Below are 21565 nucleotides of genomic sequence, written 5' to 3'. Positions count from 1 at the left end.
GCTCTGCATAAGGAACTTTGGGTTATAAACTGCAAATCCTAAGTCAATAACAGACAAGTTTACATTAGTACAGACTGAACACATTCTGCACCAAAATGTCACCAGACAATCTTGCCCACCAATGGCTCAAAGTCCAAAAACATCTCTAGTTCTTGAAGGTGATATCCCATACCTAAATCCAGAAAGTTGTGCACAAAACCTGTCAAAAATGGCATTCACAAGACATTGCACATAATCATCCAACGTTCTGTTTTTGTAGGAAAGGCTCCCTTGCAGAGGTAGCCTCAGTGACTTCACAGCCTGCTTTAGCAATATGCTCATGAAAAGCTCATCCTAAATTTTTAATTATCTGAGTACATTTCTGCTTAAAATACAATTATGTGTATGAAACCACTCATTATATTTTGGAGAAATCAAAATTAAAAGAATGTAGGGGATAGTTTTTGTTGTTTATGTGTAGGAAGTGTTTTTTATTTTGCACACTCAGGATCGAATTCATGACTTCATGCATACTGAGCACATGGTCTAGCACTGAGCAACATAGGTAATAAGGCCCATGAGGGTACAGGTGGTTTCTAAATCTGTGTGCACATCAGGGTCATCTGAGGGGTTCATCAGAACCTCAACCCTGAGCTTAGATTGAGGAGGCCTGTGCTTAGGAATCTACATTCCTTTTTCCCACAAGCTCCCAGGTACCACTTCCTTCCACTGCTGGAAACAGGGCCATCTATAAACTGTACACAATGACAGCAGCATCCAGCTGTTTGCCTCCCATCAGGCTTTCTGACATTCTTCCAATCTACAGGACACCAGGTCCTTTGTCACAAGGGACTGAAGGTTAAAATAACTTGCCTAAGGTCAGAATACGGCAATACAGATCTAGCTTTTCTGTCCCTAAAGCCATGCCACAACACAGGGGCCACAATCTCTACACACTTTTACTGTGTAGAGACCAAGGCAAGAACAAGGCAAGAACACAAACCCAGGGTAGAGGAACACATTTGCCTACTGTGGGAAACTTAAAACAATTTTCACTTAAATTATTCCGCCCATGGCAATGTAATCTCACCGTTCCAAAACCCTATGATTAAAACAAAACAAAGAGTACCAGATGACAGAAACCTTTTAGTGGCAACTAATCAGAACATAAGTCACCAATTGCTGGCAGGCAGCAACTCTGATGTTCTAGCTCTCACTTGGCAGCTCCAATAGCATTCTAAATCTGAGGCCTTTTCAGCAGGGCCCAAATACCTATCTTCCACTACTCATCTTTCACACTCTTGCTTCTCTGAAAACTAGGAGGGGTTAAAAGATGAGGGGAATGTGCTGAATCCAAGAGACAGCAACACTAATTGCTCTTATTCTCTGGCTCCTGAGGCAGGTTGCAGGGGCCTCCATCTCTGGAGAAAGCTCTCCTATCTCAGCAGCAGCTCTCAGCACAGCAACTCAAGTGCCCTTAATTGTTTATGTTCTTAATGCAGAGCCTCTTGAATGCATTCATTTTTAATAGTAGCCTTGAGTGTGGGGCCCATCAAAGGACCACAAAGCAACTCTATTCATTGGTTCCTTCTTGCAATGATGGTCTTTTGATTTATTTGCAAATGACAAGCTTGCCAGGCCTCACTTGAGAGCTGCCCTCATTTTTTCCCCCAAAGAATTCAGTTGCATTTTCCACGAAGAGTTGAGTCTGCAATGCTGTGTATTTGTGTAATCTTTCCCTCTTCAGTTCCTTCTAATTAATGACTTAAATGTTTTGACCCAACTGTTGCCAAGCAGAGCATTTGGGCTTTGTCATTTTGGTAAGATGCATCTTTGACAAAAGCATAGCAGCTGTTTCAGTTCCCAACCAGCACATTTCCATTATTCAGAAACCCTTGTTATGGAGTTCAGAGGGGCCTGTTCACAGGAAATGGTACTGACTTGTCCTAGGATGGAAAGAGGCTTTTGGTGGTCTCAAGGAAAATGCTCTTATGCAGCACCAGGTTTTCAAGAGACACACCCTATAGGCAAATCAGGGAACATCACCATGAAGTCATCCCTATTGTTCTCAGCTGCAAAGAGCAGCCTCTCCCTGACATACCCAAAGCAAGCCCACACCTTCATCTTCTTCCCAAATCCTACTCATTAGGGAACAGGAGGAGGAGGTTAACACCATGCTCCAATAGCAGGATTAGTGGGAGGAAAAGCCACTACATCATCACTGGGAAAAGCTTAAAACTCCAACTATGAAATGCAAATAAGCAAAGACTTGAAAAAGAAAAAAATGCAAGTCAAGTTAAGGCTAAAAACTGGGTTTATGGTTTTTCCACAAAATCTATAACCACACTGTCCTTGCATGAACTAAAACTTTTCCTTTTCACAGCAACTCTCAAACCAGGTGACCTGTGTGTGGTTGTAAGTTCCCTCCATCACATGCACACTAGTTCCACATTTTACGTCCTGATGGAGCAGGCACCTGCATACCTGGCCACATGCACTCCTCCGTGGAAAGCTTCGGGAGAGCCCAAGCCCTTACCCACATCTTGGACAGTGCATGTTTGTAATCCCTGAAATCTTTAGGCGGTCCAAATGGTAGAAAGGACCTGCCTTCACAAGATGACCATGGTCTAATGGGCACAATTTGATAAGCAAGTTATGACTGCATAACCCACACACATAAATGACAGTTGCCAGTACTTTTTCTTCTCAGGGAAAGCAGCTGCTTCATAGGAAGACCCAGTAAAACGCTACCTGGCCCAGAGGCGTGACAGCTGCAAGTGCTGGGGTGTGTGTGTGCTAGTCAGGTCCTGAAGCAGTCATCCACAGAGCTAGATTTCTGCTGGGAGGCCCCCAACCCCTGAGCCCACGGTAGTCTCACTGTCCACAGGCTGAGGTATCAGCCAGAAGTGATCCTCTGGAAAGGAAGATGTTAACTGGCCTTCCCAGGTAGAAGGTCGAACTCTCTTTTCCATCTACATCATATGTCAACAGACTAGCAAAGTTCCAGAATGGAAGTCAGGGTGGCCAGAAGAAGGACTGGTGAGGAATGGGCTATATTTCAAAATGGTGCCAGTGTCCACCACAGTTTGTGTGCAGTGCTGCATTATCTGGAAGCTGGGAATGGGAGTGGAGAAAGCCATTGAGGTAGGAAAAGAACTAACACAGGCAGTTGTGAAAAAAAATTTAACTTTCTCAAAAGCACTTTAGGCTGTGATTAAAATGAAATTTGGGATGCTAGCTAAAATTTTCAAAGTAAAGCCCATGGGAAAGGTTATTTTAAGTATTTAGAGATAGTAAAAAAGCATATTTCTGATGACAGACTTCACAGTGCATAGACTCACTGTTGACTCAGTTACACACGTGGCACAATAGGAATAAAATTTTAAATTGAAATTACTCCCTTATAGTAAATAAAATCTCCATCACTGCATCGTAATTTGCAGAAAACTCCAAGCCAAAATAATAATAATAATAACTACCATTCTTCAAGATAACAACATACTGTAAGAAGGAAAAAAGTGTGTTATATGAGAAAAAAATGATTCCTAGTTACATGGACTGACAAAAATACACATAATTAAAAGTATACCAAAGCAAAGGCCCAAGAGCCGTTATGCCTAGTCATGTTAATTTACAATCTCAAAATTATACTGTTACAATGTTGTCTTTATATACTGGAAAAGCACTAAATTAAAAAGGGGGAAGCAAGGAGGGTGAGGCAAGTGAGAACAATTTATAAACCGGGGGCCACTTTAAGTTACCTCACAGGTTATTTTACAAGTGGACAAATCAATTTATGTGCTCCTGTGTGTTTTTAGAAAACATTCAGGATATTCTTCCATTAATTATGTGGGTTCCAGGACATGTCAATTCTCATTTCTCAGAGCACCAAAAACCAAATTTAACCCACATATTCTGTTACACTGGTCTGCACTCGCACAGTTCCCACAGGGCGAGGCTGGCTCAATAATGCAGAGCTCCTTCTGGAAGAACAGAATAGACTTCCTGCCATTTGGACTGTGAAACACAGTAATCCACCAGGGAATAAAGGTCAATGTTGCACTTTTGGTCATTATTGAATCATTTGAGATGATCTGTGCTGAGGATGAGAGGAAAATCGAAGGCTGTGAGAACACTGCAAATGGCTTGACCTCAGACCAATTTTCATCTCCATCTGTCTAACAGGCATGTGGATAAAAAGCCCTACCTCCTCCTGGGCAACTGGGCTGTTTTCAAACCAGAGCCCCCAGCCAGGAACCAGTTAAACAAAATATTAAGAGGGAAAAATGACCTTCTGAGCCACAGACCCATGCATACTCAGGTTTTAGGTCATCTTGCTGAAGTTTGGGTGCAATTTTCCAGTCTGAAAACAGCACTGTGAAGGAGAAATTTTAACTAATGTAGAGAAATTACCTGCAGTGCAGGGGCATGTGCCAAAACTCTCCTTCCTTGTCTTGTACATGCAAATATATGCATACTTACACCTCCACCCCATCTGAAGACAGCCACAGGATTGCTGTTACATCTGCTGATGCACAAGCAAGAGGGATGGCAGGTCTGAAAACTGCATGGTGCCGTTAAATCTTTTTTTTTTTTTTTTTTCCAAATGTCCAATTAAAGCTGCTTCATTATTAAGGTATTTCAAGGCTTAAACACAAAACATTCTTGGGAACACAGGGCCCAATTATCATTTAAGCCATGAAATAAATGTTAATATCCCTTGACTTTATACCAATATTCCGCTTCACGGGTCTAGCTGAGCTACTTTTTAAAGATAATGTTGTGCCATATATAAGTTTAGGCCCTCACAGTATATCAATGTCAAACAACATCGTGTCAAGCTAAGATTCAATTCAGGTAAGTGCCACTGCCAAATTTTCTTGTTCCCAGACGGGCTTTAAGATTATTTTATTGCTTAAAATTTAATTTGTTCCAATTCGTGTCTCCATGACAACGTTGGCTAACCCTGCAAATCATTTGAGTAATTGGATATCTTATCTTTCTATTGCTCTCAAATCGAATGATTCTGCTAGAATTGTAACAGCCAATCAAATTTACAGTCCTCCTGAGTAATAGACTTGGAAAAGTAGCCACATTCATCTCCCCTTTACAGCCATATTAACCAGCATGCGACAAACAGTAGAATCTAGTCTTCAAACTATGCTCTGCATTACAGATAGTGTCAATACCAATATTCTCACAGTGCAAAGTCTACTCAAAAGGCCCTTCTTATACTGCTTTCCTTTGAGAAGCAACAATTAACATTCATTCCATAACAAGTTGGCTCAATTTCAGCATTATAAGGCAAAAAAAAAAGCTCAGAAAATATACTTTTAAAAAAGAATCATTTTTTTTTTAATTTACTTTTAGAAAATATTTCACATTGTGAAGAAACAATGACCAAAATAATGGCTGTACAAGATTACAAGAATGCACTGGCACTGATCTGTTTGGGGTTCTTTTGGTAGATAAGCAGTTAGTGAAGAAATGAGAATAAATATCAATTTAACAATCAGTTTAAAATTTGATACCCTTAGAAATGGACAATCAAAATTCAATACCTCCATGAGCTTCATTTTTAACTCAATGATATCAAGCATCTTGAATAGTCAATTACAAAATGCTCATGTCTTATAAGCCTCCAAGGTCAGCAGTTCCACGCTTAAGTGAATGGTGTGACTTTGGCCTTTGGTCAGCTAAAAAGCACAGAAGCTGGATTCATTTCAGTGATCTGACTCCAGGCTTCTCAGGAACTATGAAAAGACACTGCTTACAGGGGCTCATCGCCCAGGCACTGTGACAGAGCCAGCCTCTTACACATAGAAACAGCTCTAGCACCCGGCCAGCTGGCAGGCCCAGGGGCCTGTCAACAACGGTACTTTGCCTGCACACACTGGAGATGTCTAAGCCAGTTTCCCAGCTCAAGGGAAACTTTACCAGGCAGCTTCTCAGCACAGCACAGCAGCAGGTGGCTGAGCTCTTAAGCTCCTAAGAAGAGCAAGTATTGAATGTGAAATGGATTGCAACTCGAGTGAGCTACATCCTCTTTCACCCCAAACACTCACTACAAAGACACACACAGGAAGTGGTTTCTGCCTGGGCAGTGGCAATCAAAAGCTAGACCTACAAGACACCCACCCTCAAGGGCTCTGCTTTTTCCCTCCTGGCGAGGATTTATTTGGTTGTTGGTTTTGCTTCCCCAAATATTAGCATATAAACCACAGCTGTGAATGTGATGCTCAACAAATCTCAAGCCCAGGGAGGAGGTGGAGAATGATTAACAAAACTGCTCTATCTAAACCTTCACACAGTGCTTCACAGGTTTCATAACAAAGACACACACCAGGGAGGCCTCACCAGGGCTTGAGACTTTCTTCAACAACTTGACTTTGGTATTCCACACACACCACCACTCATTTGCAGGAAGACAAATTATTCAAATGAAGAGTTATTTTCTAGGATACACTAAAAGAAAAAGGTTTGAAACACCTCCTAACCTTTTATTCTCACTTCAATAAAACGAACCAAATCCTCTCTGCTCCTCATTCACCTGCTTTGAGGAAGAGACCTCCAACTCCACTTTGCTCTCCCTGGTATTTACACTAATTACCTCAAGCCATCACCTTCCAAGGGTGCATTTCCTAGTTTAACCACAGTAAGATATTTTAATTCCTCTGGACTCTTTGGACAACAGAGACTGCCAACAGAAGCTACATTTTTCAAAGGAAAAAGAATGTTTAGCTTTCCTTTTGAGTCTAAAAATAAATTTTTGATCTTTATAACTGAGGGGAGAAAAATGAAAAATGAACTAATTCCAATGTAGAGAAGAAGCCAGGCTTGGAAAAACAAGACGGAAGTATAAAGGGTGCAAGGCCTACAAGTTTAAGTAAAGCAGGAGTGGGGCTTTAAGGGGGGGTGCAAGTGGATTTCAGTGATGGATTTTAGTAATAGCTCTGTGCCCCGGTGATTACTCCATTGAGTACTCTCATGTGGTAGGCACCATGGTCACCCACCAGCCTTACTCACCTGCTTTTTTTTTTTTTTTTTTTTGGCGGAACCGGGGATTGAACTCAGGCCCTTGCGCTTGCTAGGGAAACACTTATTCCACTGAGCCATCTCCCCAACCCCTTACCTGCTTTCTTTACACTAGAATAATTAATATTCACAGTAAGGGAGCCCAGGAGGCCAACAGGAGGCTGCCACAGAACAATTCCCAGATGCTCTGGCAATGTGGTCAGCAATGACTATTTACTTTCAAATGTCCCAAAAGTGCTTCCTCTAATAAGAGACCAATGCTGGGAAAGACCGCATGGGGGGCTGCGTGGGCACCTGTGGCCACAGGCTGCACGAGGACAGGGGTGCCTTCTGATCCATGGGGGCCCATCCCATGTTGCCTCCATCCCAGAAAGACACAGATCACTGTGAAAACCCCTTTCTCTAACCCAAAATGACCTTTTTATTTTCACTCACTAATCCACAGAAACCCTTCAAATGGCACAAAAAAAAGCGGCTGCATTTTGTTCTCTAAATCAATTTTCTCCCCAGACATCAACTAGATGTTCCTGCACAGAGAAAGAACAGCCCTTCCCTTCTAATTCAAAAATCCATACTGCCATTGCCCTTGCAAACTGCTAAACAAGCAGTATCGGCAAGTCACTTGTGTTCTGTAATATATTTACTGCAAATCCCACCGGCTTGCCTGCTGATGCAGTCTTCCATTGTGTCTGAGCGCATCAATACACTCCTGCACCCACACTGGGAGCAGCAGTGACCAGAGGGCACAGAGCAGGCCAATGGCTTTGCTCCTGTGGAGACATCAGAGGACAGCCTGAGGAGGCAGGTGGCACCTCCTGGGGCCCTCCACTTCTGCTGGTACCACCCCCCACCCCAAGTGAAATTCTCCACCAGGACAGTTTCTATCCTCACTGAGGTTCCAAATCAGCCTCCTTTTAGCAAATATTTCCCATTTTCCTGCCTGTCTACGCTACAGCCTTTCACCAAGCATACGCTGATCAGCACTTACAGGTGTGTACAGTTCAAGCTGATGAATGCATCATAAAGGAAAGGAGACAGGCGGGCTTCTAAGGGAAGTTGGGCCTAAGCACAAATCTATTTTCAGATGACAGTAATGTGGGTCACCCAATACAATCAAGCCAAAAACACAAGGGGCAGATCTAGTAGAAATGCACTCTGAAAACTGCAAGCTGGAATTCTTAAAATACATGGGAAGATTGTTCCTTCATATAAAGTCTAAACTGAGCCCAGGAAAGAGAGTCTGTTTTCTATTGAGTCCTTCCAAATTCTCCAGGTTGGGAGAGAGAGATCCCCGGTAAGACATGTAACATGCACAGATAATGCAAGGGGCTGTCAGGTGGGTGTTCACTGTATCTCACTCCTACTCTCCTGAAATTTGAAATTTTCTATAATAACATATTTAGGAGAGTGAATAAGATATAATCCCAGCACTTGGGAGGCTGAAGTGGGTGGATCACAGGTTTGAATGCAGCTTGGGCAACTTAGTAAGACCTGGTCTCAAAATAATAAAAAGGGGTAGGGATGCAGTTCAGTGTGAAGACTCAGGGTATGTTCCCAAGTAATGCCAAAATAAATAAATAAATAAATATTAGGAAGGTGAGTGGAAAAGTGTGTTAGTGACTTTAAATAATCAATAGTTATAGCCATTAATAAGGAAACTGGTGATTATGTCATCTTTAATGCCTCAAGAGAAGCTTGTAATACAACTTATCCACAAAACTGTAAGCAGCTGTGGTCATTCTTAAGCAGTAAGCAGTGAGGTATGTGGGTGCTCAGGGTACCTGAAACCTAGGCCTCAACACAGTGCACGTCTATCTCCTCTCTCTTTTCCATCAGTGCAAACCCAAATGTGTTACTGTAATTAAAAGTACTCATTAAGAAGCTTGGGTATATTCTGCCTGCAAATCACTTTTCCAAAAGAAAAAGAACAGAGCAAGAAGAGACTAGATAAGATTAACAGAACTGAAGTAAAGATTCCACTTCTAACCTCAGCATAAGGACCTATCTTGGTATTCTTGAATCAAGTTTTTAACCTGGATGCCATAGTTTTGCTGCAGGATCTTGAAATATACACACAAAAAAATTGCTGAGCAGAACCATTTTGGGTAGTTCTGTGTAAAAATGTGTACAACTGTTTCTTGGCAAAGTGGCTTTCCCTGACTTTCCAAAGGTCAGTATCCAACACAGATGCAGCTATTACTGTACATAAGGCCCCCACTGCAGCTCCTGGTAAGGACAGACTTCATCTCACACCAGTAGCAAACAGACCCACAACACAGCAGTGTGGATAGAAATTCTCAACCCAAAGGGATATTATATTTGAATTTGGCCTTCTGGAAGGAAGACAGACTGCAACAAAGTCCTGGACTTTTTTATAGAGGAAACTGAGCAAGCAGCCCAGGTGGTTCAGGGGACTACATGGAAGAGAAAGCAGGCTGCCAAGGAAGAATGGAGGGAAACGAGCTCAGGAAAAGTGACAGGCAAGAGGCCGAAGCCCAAACAACCCTGATGGGACACCTTTTCAAGGTCAGTGTTGCCAAGTGAGCTGATAGGCCACAGAGTGGTACACACACAACAAGCCCAGGGTGACCAAGATATGAGCACTTTACTGTAACACCACACTCAGTGAAGTCTAGCAGTGCAAGCCTCTAACGTCAGCAACTGGGAGGCAAAAGGACAAGGACCTCAAGTTCAACTCTCACCTGGGCAACTTAGAGAGGCACTATCTCAAAATGAAAAAAAGAAATAAAAGGGCTAAGGATACAGCTTAGTACAAAGGCCCTGGGTTCAATCCCCAGTAGCACTATACAAAAAGATCATTATAAACATACACAACACAGAAAAACAACAGCACACATACATAAATCACAAGTAAGCAAACTTTAACTCCAGTGACGTGTGCACATCTTTCTGACAGGTTGCACATACAGACTAAGAAACTAGATGCATGAGTAATGGTGCTAATACCAAACTCAAGCGTAACTGTGCCACTACTTCAGCAATTTTAGCATATTATATGATTTTAAAATGCACCTACTTTCTCACAGACCAATTCCACGCCAAATCTAATGGACAAAAACATCAATCAGTACACTGGGAACAGCTTTCAGGGACGTTCAGCAGTTAGCATGCACCTCTCTGCCCTGCAGGCCCACTGACACACATCTACAACACAACAGCTGTCCTATTTTGAAGATGAAAAAGTCAACTGATAGAATTTTCATAATTTTTTTTCTGCCAGTTTTTTCTTTTCATTGGTCATTTTTGCAAAAATCACATTTTTGTGGTTGAAAAATAACAAAGTAGGACTACAGAATGTATCTAGTGTAGAGTGCATGCCCGAGATCCTTGGATGGACCCCCAGCACTGGGGGAGAAACAATGCAGTACACAGTCTACAAGGACAAGCTAAGGAAACTGTACTTTATACTCAGAAGGAGAACTTGGGCCAGCGAGTGAACAATGTAGCTAAGGCTACAATTTTACATGACTCAAAAATAGGTAAACAGAATGAAACAATAATTATTAAAAATTTCAATGTTAAATAATGAAATATATAATAGTGCTAAAGCACAGGTTATATGTAAAGCCACATCCCATTATTTCAAAAAACATGTTGACTGGGTTCCCTACAAAGCTGAGCAACTTTGAAAACAGCTTTGCAAACAATTTTACCAACTATTTTTTGTGCACAGCAACACATGAATACTCTATGTTAAAATTTCAGTGCAAATTTACTTCATTTTTCACATCAAAACATAGCTCAATGGAAATTTGTCTCTCCCTCACCTATACCCACATCTACCTACCAACACATACACTTCACTTAAAATATCAAGTTGGTAGCTGACTATAATGATGCAAATCTGTAATTCCAGGACTCAGGAGGCTGAGGCAGGAGGATCATGAGTTTGAGGCCACTTGGGATATACAAGTTTGTGGCCAGCCTGTGCTATATAACATAACTACTAACAACAACAAAAAGTAGGGCTGGAATGGAACTCAGTGGAAATCCCTTGCCAGACATAAACGAAGCCCTGGGTTCCAGCCCCAAGCTGCCAATGTGCGCTTCATAGAATGCATCTCTTGGGAATGCTTACTACCACAGAACTCTGATACCGTTAATGAGGTCCACTTTACAAGTATAAATGTCCATTCTCTGAAAGAGCCAAATGACAAAAAGTTGTCTAATATCTGTGGAGTTTGAGTCAGGAACGTGCTACATAACCCAGACTGGCCCTGAACTCAAAATCCTCCTCCCTCAGCCTCCCAAGAGCTGGGATTACAAGAATGCACAATCATACCCAGCTCTAAAATTTATTTTAAAAGCACTACTATAAATATCTTATATTAATGGTCAGTTCCTTTAGTTGTAAGTACTGTGATTAAAAGAAAGAAATCTAGGGAGCCGGGGCAATGGCGGCTCAGTAGAACAAGCACATCCCTGGCAAGAGCAAGGGCCTGAGTTCAATCTCCGGTTTAAGAAAGGAAGAAAGGAAGAAAAAGAGAAAGAAGAAAGGAAGAAAGGAAGAAAGGAAGAAAGGAAGAAAGGAAGGAAGGAAGGAAGGAAGGCAGGCAGGCAGGCAGGCAGGCAGGCAATCAATCAAGCCAGGCATGGTAGCACATGCTATAGCACTTAGGAGGCTGAGGCAGAACTGTTGTGATTTCAAGGCCAGTCTGGGCTACACAGTGAGTTCAAGGCCTGCCTGAACTGCAAAGCAAGACTCTGTCTCAAAAAAACAAATATAAAGAAAAAAAGAAAACAAAAATATCTGAAGCAAGAGTAAAACAAGGGATTGGTTGGGTCATCTCATTCAATGTCTAGTAAGAGCGACTTTCTCTGTTTCCTCTTACTTAATCCACTCTGGAGACCACAGAAGGTTTAATAATAAAAGAGCAAAAGAAAGATTTGGTTCTACAGAAATGTCAAATGGTTCTATGAGGCAATAACGGAATGTATCTTTTAACTATCACTCAAGATGACTTATTTAAATATTTACAAAAAATTTTCTTCTTTCTGTTTCATCATAAACTCTGGAAAGACACCCATGCCTCTAGCGAAGGACTCATCTCAAATCACATATACAAAGTAATGGTTTGCAGTGGAAAATTCGGGATGACTGCTTCCCTGAGAGGGAAACTGAGGCCAGGAATGTGTCCACGATATGCCCAGTCCCTAAGTGAGTGGCCTCAAAGGACACAAGGCAGATCCTACAGGTCACAGTGTCCCCAGGACACTAAAGGGAGTGGGGAAGCCTCTCAAACATGTGTGGCCCAACTCTCCCCTGCCTTCCCCCAATTGCCCAAGCCAGATGGGCTGTGTCCTTGGAAAAAACAGTGGTACTTTAGCCACTGTGGATTTGAGGGCATTAATTTAATTTTTAAATATTATTATGATTACTAAATTTTCTGATGCCCTTTAAATTTCATGTCCAAGGCCTGGACAGAAAGCAGCCATGGCCAAGTGCTGAGGTGCTGGAGAGGGAGGCTCAGCAGGGAGACATCAGCCCTGCTTGGTGGCCCCCAGGCACAGTCTGATCTCATGCCTCAAGAACTGCAGCAGCATCCAGGCTTTCAATACACTGAGACATTATCTCTGTAAACTGCTTGTGAAGGAGAGGCCTGGGTAATAAAAGCAAAGCTAGAGACCACTCCAATCATGATGACAGCCACCCTCTTTGTATGACAAGGTGACTTACACCAGGAGAGCAGGATTCCAAGTGCCTATATTCCTACTAGTTGTTTCTAGGTCTGAGATTCTGACTTAGGGAAAAACAAAACCAAGCACAAAACAACTTGCGGAGGTGTGTGGCTCCGCAGACATTTTGGCTGGCATGTGTAACCCTGGGGGTTCCCCAGGAACCAAAGTGAAAATAAGAAACATCAAAGTGTGACATGCAGACAAAAATATACATAGTTACAAAACAGAAAGGGCAGTAAAATATACTGTAAATGTCATATCTAGGGAATTAACACTCACGGTAATCCTAATAATTTCATCTTCTGAAAAAATCCCATTAAATAACCCCACTTTACCCCTAATATGTAGTCCAGACAGGCCTCAAACTCAAAACCTTCCTCCCTCAGCCTCCCATTTGTTGGATTAAGAGGTGTGTGTTACCACAACAGACAATTTTCTAAAGCACACATCAAAACTGGGAAAGCAATGTCTGACCCTAACCCTGTGCTTGAGCTTGCTGAGCCAGCTCTCCACTATTACACTACATTCCCAGCCCAATCTAAACTTTGTATCTGAGTCACCGTGCTTGCTGAAATCACATAGTCTGTAAATGTTCAACCTTTGCTTCTCACTCACCCAAAACTAAGACTACAGAATGGTCATCTTCTCCAGCCTTGCGGGTGAGCCCTTTAAAGAGTTCTCAGGGGGCCGGGGAGATGACTTAGTAGAATAAGCACTTGCCTGGCAAGCGCAAGAGCGTGAGTTCAATCCCCGGTTCTGCCAAAAAAATAAAAATAAAAAATAAAAAAATAAGGAGCTCTCAGTTCATCACTGCCTTGCAGGGTTCCAGGCTCCCTGCCCACTCTCCCAACAGAATGTGAGCACAGTAATGCCACACACGCCACCGCTGAGTCTCTACAGGATTCCTGACATGTTTCTTTTGTTCTCAAAACATACTTTTACCTTAGCATGGCATTACTCAGATGGATACAACTTCCTATGTACCCCTGGCTTGGGATCCCCCACCCAGATCTCACATCACAGAAATCCAGCACCAGTTTGTCTAACTTGGTAAACATGCACCTAGTCCCGTTGTGACCTGTTAGTCATGAAGTCTACTGGCACAAGTGGGGGGCCTCCTGCTCAGCTGAAGAGGGTAGGATACACAGGGCCAGAGAGAGGGAGACTCTAGCACACCAGGATGCAGTGCTGGTGACCTTGGGCCTGGACCCATCCACAGCTTCCACGGGCACTGGACTCTAAGCACACGCCCACAGCTGTTGGCCAGGCAATGGCATACCCAAGCCACCTTGCCAGGTGCCTATGGAGGTGGTGGGGAAACAATCACTACTAAAAACTAAAACTGAAGCCACCAATGACAACTTACAGCCCACTCTACCAGCACACTGCACAGATACACAAGTAGGACATGTAGACTTATGTATGCATTTATAGTACACCATGCTTCCAAAAATATCCAATGAGATAATACCAAGCCACAGCAAAGAAATATAAAGATCTGGCTGCCACACAGGATGGGCCAGTCATTCAAACAACCAGACACACAGAAGCTCACTTCAGCTAAGTTCTGAGAACCACTTCCATTTTTCAAGAGGAGTCACTGCCTCCTCTTGCTTAGAAAAAGCTGAAGTTTACTATCTACATGGATAGAGATGGACAGGCAGGGATCTATTAAAAAGCATAGAGGAGGGAAATTGTCTTAAGGCTATAATAAAAGACTTAGGCATCTATCCCATCCAGTTCCTCAGCCTTTTCAGTAATCAGCCACAAATGGGAGCGGAGACAGCAAGGGCAAGGCCTATCCGGAAGTGTTGACACAACATAAACAGGACTGTGGGGCACCTCACCAAGTTATGAAACCACAATTATACCATTCTTGATTTGGACGGCTGCCACTTTATAACTCCCAGACAGAAAAGTCTGCAGTGAGACTTGACAGGGAACTCTGCAAAACTCTCTCCATCCAGACAAGCTCACTGAAAGGTGGGAAGCACACAGCCCCCTGGAAGTAGATCTCAACAGCATTAGAGCGCGCTCTCCTTCTCCTTCTCTGTGGAAAGTTTCCCCATCACTGCATTTTTTTCAGTAACAAAGATGTTGTCAAAAATGACAATTTTTTGTGTCCCCTGATGATGCCTTGCTAGCATTTGGTTATAAGCCATAAAGCAGGAATAATTTCAGCCTGTCAGGAGTCTCACTAATGCCCAGTTTCCCCCTAGAGAGAATTCCTGTCAAATCTAATGAGAGCTCCAAAGGCCCTCTCTACAATATAATGAGCACTTAGGCCATGCTGGTGATCAGGCGGCAAAAAGCATCAATTTGAGCCTGGCTACACCCTGGGGGCCAAACGTCACCAGTTTTAATAAGAATTATGATTACTAGCTGTACCAAATGCCTCCTTGGAACTTATTATTAATGTGTGACATTCAGAAGGATGTTTTTCAAATGTAAGACCACTTTAAACTGAATTATAGCACTACTTTGTACACTACTCTAGTTAAGGGTCTGTCAGCATTTACAATATAAACCAAATTTCTGGGGGCTTAAAACTCTACCATGAGGAACATGGTTATCTCTCAGTTTCTTTTTTCAGATTACTTGGTCAATTATACACAGCATATTACTAATGCACACAGGTTCATGGACAGACAGTATATACCCACACATGCCAATGCAGTGCCCAAACTCATTAGAAAACCATTTTCACACAATAGCAGCTTCTGCCCCTCCTTCCCTCTTCCCACATGATAAACAAAGGTCACCATGCCTTTAGACCTCCAGAAACTCTGAAGAAGCCCACACCTCTGTGAGCTCCTCTAGTAACTGCACCAGCACACAACATCACACCCGGTGGCATTTCCTTGGTAGACTGATGAAGTTGTTAATCCTTCAAATTTATGTATTTCTCTTTACTCTTCCAGAATATGTGTTACCAAAAAACATGTTCTTCAGGATAATTTTAAGAGTGGCAGGCTTGGACCAAATTTATTTATTTGCAATATTTACTTATTTGCAAAATTAACATAGAAGACCTTAATAGCCACGGATCTTCCAAAAGCTAGGTCATTTACTATCAATAAGTTACAATTCCCTCAATAAGGCACTAGCCACTGAAACACAAAAAAACAAAGGCACAAACCCAACATAAACAAGGCTACCGACTTGCAAATCAAAGTAAAATCAGAAGCTCTTTAAAAGGCCCAATTATTTTACTAATGAATGTCTGTGAACTTAGCTGTCCTTTTCCAAACACATATCTGAAAAAAAGATCTAACATACATGACGATAACTTAACATTATGAAATCTATGATGAATTAAAAATCAAAGAGTGAAGAGTTACAAAAGCAGAATTCAACTCCGAAACACACTTGTTTAATGAAAGTCTTTGAATATGAGGAAGATCTGAAGGCTGAACTAATCAATTTCTCCACTGTGCCCCAGCCGGTCAGCCATGCTCTTTAATTTAATGAAACAAGGGTTTGAGATGAAATAGCACATATACATCAAGTAAAAACTGTATTGTTGCACTCTGAAATGTGTCCAACTGTGCAACTTCATCTGATGATAATTTTTTAAGAGGCAATCGATTTCTGAAAGACTTATTGTACCAGTGTCTTGATGAAAAAGTGAATGTCAGCATATCTCCAGAATACTTACACCCTGCCATTAATGCTTTCTTTGGCAGACAATGACTACTCAATTGAGGGTCCTTTGGGCTGAGCAATCATTTAGCTTTTCTTCTCTTACGAGGTCCTTAGTGCCTTGTTCCAGCTCAATACTCTTTTTATACACCATTATAGTAGCCGTAAGTGTGAATTTTATGGGAACTTGCAAACTCATAGTCATAGCTAAAGCTTTCCAGTCACTAATCTTTTCATGCTTTTAAAACCACTAGGACTGAAGCAACTCCCAACATATGCTATATAGCAATAAAAGGATCCTTTTTCATCTCCAAACCTGCATCAACTAAGAAACTTTCAAAAACATGTTTACTAATAAACCATTAATCCTGGACATCACTTTATGCAAACTTAAAGCATAAAAAGTATTCCACAGTTTGTTATATACCTTCTATTGATCTGATTAAAGAAATTCCTAACTATTCTTTTCCCCCTCAGATCCCTATTTCACTCTGAAACACCACTACTGAAGTATTATAACCTTCAGCAACTCTACAACATGCCCCCAGGGAGAATATATACCCATGGAGGCAGAAAAGTCAAGGCTGAGTCTCAGTTCTTATATACTTTAAACAAGCTAGCTTACAGCTTGAAACCACCTCTCTCACCTAGTCATTTAAAGACAAGAGAAGCAACCACTACTACAGAATACCACTACCATTAGGCAGGAGGGGAACCAAGGCAGAAAAAGGACATACAAATGCCCACCTTCCACCTTGCAAATGACAAAACCAGTGTTATATAAAATCATATAACCTGATTTCTCATTTCAATTTTAGACTTAGCTACAGCTTACCTGTTTATGCATTTCAATGTTTAATCCATATGACATTTCATAATACTGTGAAGAGAAAAAAGAACCAAACATTTTACTAACTCACACTGTTGTAATGCTAACAACACATTATTTGCCAATATGAATATGAAAAGGAAAAAGGTCCAGTCTTTGATACCTACCATCACATAGTGTCTCTGCATTTCTGTCTTTTCACTTGCCAGTTTCTCACATTCCAGTTTAAGACTATGAAAACAAAACAGGCAACTTAATGTAAACATTACGTCATTTGTTTTAACATCTGCCTCACATATTTGCACTTCAAGTAAAAACAAAGATCAATTTGGAAAAGCCATAAACTATCTAGGTAAACACACCCAAGCTTTGTCCTTGCATTTAACAGGAAATGGAGTGAGACAACAGCATAAGGTGTCCATTCAACTATCTTTTCCTTCTTGGTGCCTACCTACCCAGATGCCATGATGAAAACTGTCAAAATAGAGTCCTCCTCCTGGGCATGTGCCCCCTATTTGCTTGCATTCAAGACTGTTTCTGAGGACTGCACCAAAATCTGGCCCTTGCATAATCTTCAGTCTTCAGCATGGGCTGTGCCGTTTTTGCCAACTTAAACAGTCTCTAGATTTGAAAATCTTATCTGTAAAGTTACTTCTGTAACGGCTGGTCCCTTTCAAAACCTTTGGTTCTTACATCCTTGCCAAAATATGTCAAGCAGCTACTGCAATGAAGTGGGTCGAAGTTCTCCCTGCTTGGTAAATACATGCTGTGTGCAAGAATGCCTCAAGCTCTGGAGATGGTATCTACAAGTAGACAAGAGGTCAAGAATCAGAAAGCCTTTGACAAAATGGGAAGAATACTCACACTCAAGCCACTTAGCCTCATCTGTGCTTTCTTCTCAAGCTCAACAAGAGTAAAAATAGTCATGACAGTATTTCTTTCTCCAGTCAGCCATAACCTCACAGGAGCAAGGGAAATAAACCATCCCTGGAAATTCACTATGGACAGAGTACTTCATAAACAGCTTTCATTTAAAAATGCTCTGATGGGAGGCATCACTCAATGAAGAAACTAAAGTTGACATAACGAAAATGTGACCCCACTCCCTTACTCAACCGCAAAACCACCCAAAATGAGGGCAAAGGGAGCAGTGAGGTTTCCCACACGCTCCACCTTCTGCTAGTCACCATGATGCACACAGCTGAAAGCACACGGCTTTCCCTAATGGACTTTGCCTCAGAAGACCCAATTTTCTACTATGGCAAACAGACATTTCAACATGGCTCTGCTCCTCTGAAATGCACTGCAGGGCTGAGGCATAGATCGATCGAACCAATGTTTCAGCTCTGCCTGTTGCAAAATAAATAAATGAAGTGCAAATATTGACGGTTCTCATGCAACTCCTAAATACACGAAAAAGGACTCCCAGGAACAGCAGCAAACGGGCCAAAGGGAAACAATGGGAGGAGGAGGAGACAGGAGCAGGGGCGGCCCAGCCAGAGCCAGGAGAGGGGGTGCCATGAATGACAGGTCTTAACTGCGACTACACACGCCACCGCCTGGACACGAGCATAAGTACAGCTGCCGCCGCCCGGCTGGGCGCCCAGGGGCGCAGGAGCGAGCGACCACTCGCGCGCGGCCGAGCACGCACCTGTGATACTGCGCCTGCAGGAACTGAAATTCCTCCTTAATCCGGTCCAGGGACTCCGGGATCGTGAACTTGAAGGGCTGGCCTGCCGCCTGGTGCGGCGTCTAGGGACACCAGGAGGGGCACGGAGGAAAGACAACGCGGGCAGAATACATCCGAAAGTTGGCGGGGTTGGAAAGGGAAACGGATGGGACACGGACAAGGACACGGACACACGGACGGACACACACACACACACATACACACACAAAACAAAGTTAGAAGTGGTACAAAGGAGCCTTCACCTGGTTTACGCTTCCCTTCGGGAAAGAAAAAAGTGATCTTCCACTGCCCCGGTCCCGAAGGCTCCAGAAACCCCTAGACACCAGGGCGGCCCGCGCCCAACGCAGAGCGCCCGGGTCCCCCGACCGAGACCGAGGAGATGCGGAGGCCGGAGAAGCCCAGACCAGGGCAGGCCTCGGAGTCATCACCCGCTCCCCACGGGGACAATAAGGACCCAAGGGTCCAGGGAAGAAAATTTCCGACGCCCTCATTGCGCGAGCCCCAGGCTACCTTGGGACTGCCAAGAGGACAGACACACCAGGTAAACACGCGAGATGAAAGGGACGCCCGGGAAAAGAAAACTGGCTCCTCGGAGCCCACGGCCGCCAGTCTCGACGTCGACAGGAGGGCGTCCAGAGGGAGGGAAAGCGAGACCGCGGCACACACCGGCCCGAGACATGGGGCTCCCCAGCAGGCGCCCACCCGCCCGGGCCGCAGCTCACCGGGTGCCGGCTCTGCGGGAACATCGCTCTGGCGGCGGCCGAGGCTCTGTTCCCGGACAACTCGATTCTCCGCGCAATCTCCAACTTTAATCCCGCTGAGGAGAATTAGCCGGGAGAGCTGACAGAAACCGAGCGCTGGGGCACTCTCGGAGGGGCGCACCGTCCGGTCAGCGCCGGGCTCCTGCTCCGGCCGAGGCGGGCTTCCGCCCTGCCCTCAGGACCACATAGCGCCCCGGCCGCCCCGAGAACGTGCGCGGCGACGCGGGCGCGCTCCCACCGTGGGGCTCGGCCGCCGGCGCGAGGTTGGGCGGGGGACCGGGTGCGCTCCCCTCGGGTCCGACGGGCCGGGCTGCTCTCTCCGCTCTCCTGCCGCAGCGGAGGCGACCGGCGACGGGCAGGTGACGAGGCGGCTCGTGGAGCCCCACACCAGCAAGCCGTCAGCGACCCCGGACAACTCCCGTGGGCCCGGCTGAATCTTCGGCCGGGCGCTCACCGGCTCCGGCGAGACAGCGAAGTCTGGTCGAGAAACGTGGGCAGCCGCGGCCCGTGGCAGGCGAGGGCGCCAGGGGAGTCGGCCTGCGGCGGTCCCGGGCTACTCCGCGCGGGCGAGTCGAGGCGCCCGCGGCCGCTCTTTCCCGGCGCGCATCGGGACGCCGCGCCCCTCCGGACCCCGCTCACACCCCAGCCCCGCGGAGCGCCTCCTCGCCGGCCCCAGACTCCCTCTCCGCCCAGGGCACTCCGGGCAGCCACGAAGTTCTCTCACGCCCCAGGAGAAGACATCCACCGGACACGGAGAACACCGGGCGTGCGCCCCGCGCGGCCCCGCTCCCGCCTGGCAAACTCCGCGGGCGAGTCCGGCGCAGTGTCCACGCCGCGGGACCGCCTAGTCACGGCCGACCCGACAAGGGTAGGGTGGTGCCTTGTGCAGCCTCGAGGACGCGGGGGGCACCGTGCCGCCGGCGCTGCCGCTCCTGCAGCCGCCTGCTCCGCCGCCGCCGCCCGCGCCTCTCGCGCCGCTTACATTAACACGCGGTTTCACACTCCCGAGCTCCCAGCACCAGCCCCGCCCAGCCCTGCGCGGGCGGGGGCCGCAAGCCCCGGCCGCTTTGGCCAATCGTGTGTGGCGCACCCAACGTGGGGCGCTGACGTCGCTCCTCCCTGCAGCCAATAGCCACGCCGTGCCGGCTGGCCGGCCCGCAGCCCCTCCCATCGCCCAGCTCCCGGCCGGCTGTGCCGTCGCCCGAGTCCCCGCCCCGCCCCTCTCCGCCCGGCGCGTCCTCCCGGGCTCCGCGCGGCGCCGCTCCGGAGGAGCTGCGGGGCGCCGCCGGCAGCCAATGGGAAGCGGCGAGACGCGGGGCTTGGCGCGGAGGATTGGAAGGTCGGTGGGAAGGAGAGCGGCGCGGCCGGGCTGTCAATCAAAGTAACGTGGGGCGCGGGACCGCGGGCGCGCGCGGGAGGAGGCGGCTTCTTGCGGCGCGGGGCTGCGGGCGGAGTTCGCGAGAGCCGCCGGTGCTCTTGTCCCTGCGAGGAGGCTTCTCCGTTCGCTGCGAAACCCGGGGTGACACCTTGGCCTCGGACGCGCTTCTTCCGAGCCGCCCTTCGCCGGGGCCAGAGTACGGGTCGTCCCCGAGATAGGAGCGCGCGGGAGAGCGACGCGGCGGCAACACTGGGGCTGGGGCGTAGACGGCTTGACCTACCCGCGGGGTCGTGTCAGGCGCGCTTGTACCCAGGGCGGAGAAGACGCTGTCCCGCGCGACAACCCGCGTTCTGTTGCGGGGAGGCCGAGAGCTGAGGCGCCTCGCAGCAGCCGGACCCGGACCCAGGCTGTCCCCAGCCAAGGAGCCTTCGGGGCGCCGCCCGCGGAGTGGGCCCGAGCGGCATCTGCAGCCCAGAATCTGGGGGTTTGTCGGAACGGGACGGAGACAGGCCTTGGGAAGAGGCTGGTCCAGCTCGTGAGGAGTGGCCCCG

At 45.8% G+C, this 21565-nt stretch overlaps 1 protein-coding gene across 7 annotated transcripts in view; it reads right to left on the bottom strand.

Moving 5' to 3' along the window:
- Positions 1-19759, bottom strand: part of Tle1 (transducin like enhancer of split 1) — an 88400-nt gene extending 68641 nt beyond the window's left edge. For 5 of the 7 annotated variants that reach the window (XM_012516210.2, XM_023722984.1, XM_023722985.1 and 2 more), the window contains exons 1-4: positions 19598-19708; positions 18837-18937; positions 17353-17416; positions 17192-17236 (exon numbers count right to left, since the gene is read on the bottom strand). In XM_012516210.2, the coding sequence (XP_012371664.1) occupies positions 17192-17236; positions 17353-17416; positions 18837-18937; positions 19598-19621 (234 nt within the window). In that variant the 5' untranslated portion in view covers positions 19622-19708. Of the gene's footprint in view, positions 1-17191; positions 17237-17352; positions 17417-18836; positions 18938-19597 lie in introns of all 7 variants that reach the window. The other 2 variants (XM_004638108.1, XM_023722986.1) reach the window with 2 other exon arrangements.
- Positions 19760-21565: the final 1806 nt, after the last annotated feature.

The sequence above is a fragment of the Octodon degus genome, unplaced genomic scaffold, assembly GCF_000260255.1.
Source record: "Octodon degus isolate 3935 unplaced genomic scaffold, OctDeg1.0 scaffold00095, whole genome shotgun sequence".
NCBI classification, from domain to species: domain Eukaryota; kingdom Metazoa; phylum Chordata; class Mammalia; order Rodentia; family Octodontidae; genus Octodon; species Octodon degus.
Note: the sequence above shows the minus strand (reverse complement) of the source record. Positions and strands in the feature narration are given on the sequence as shown.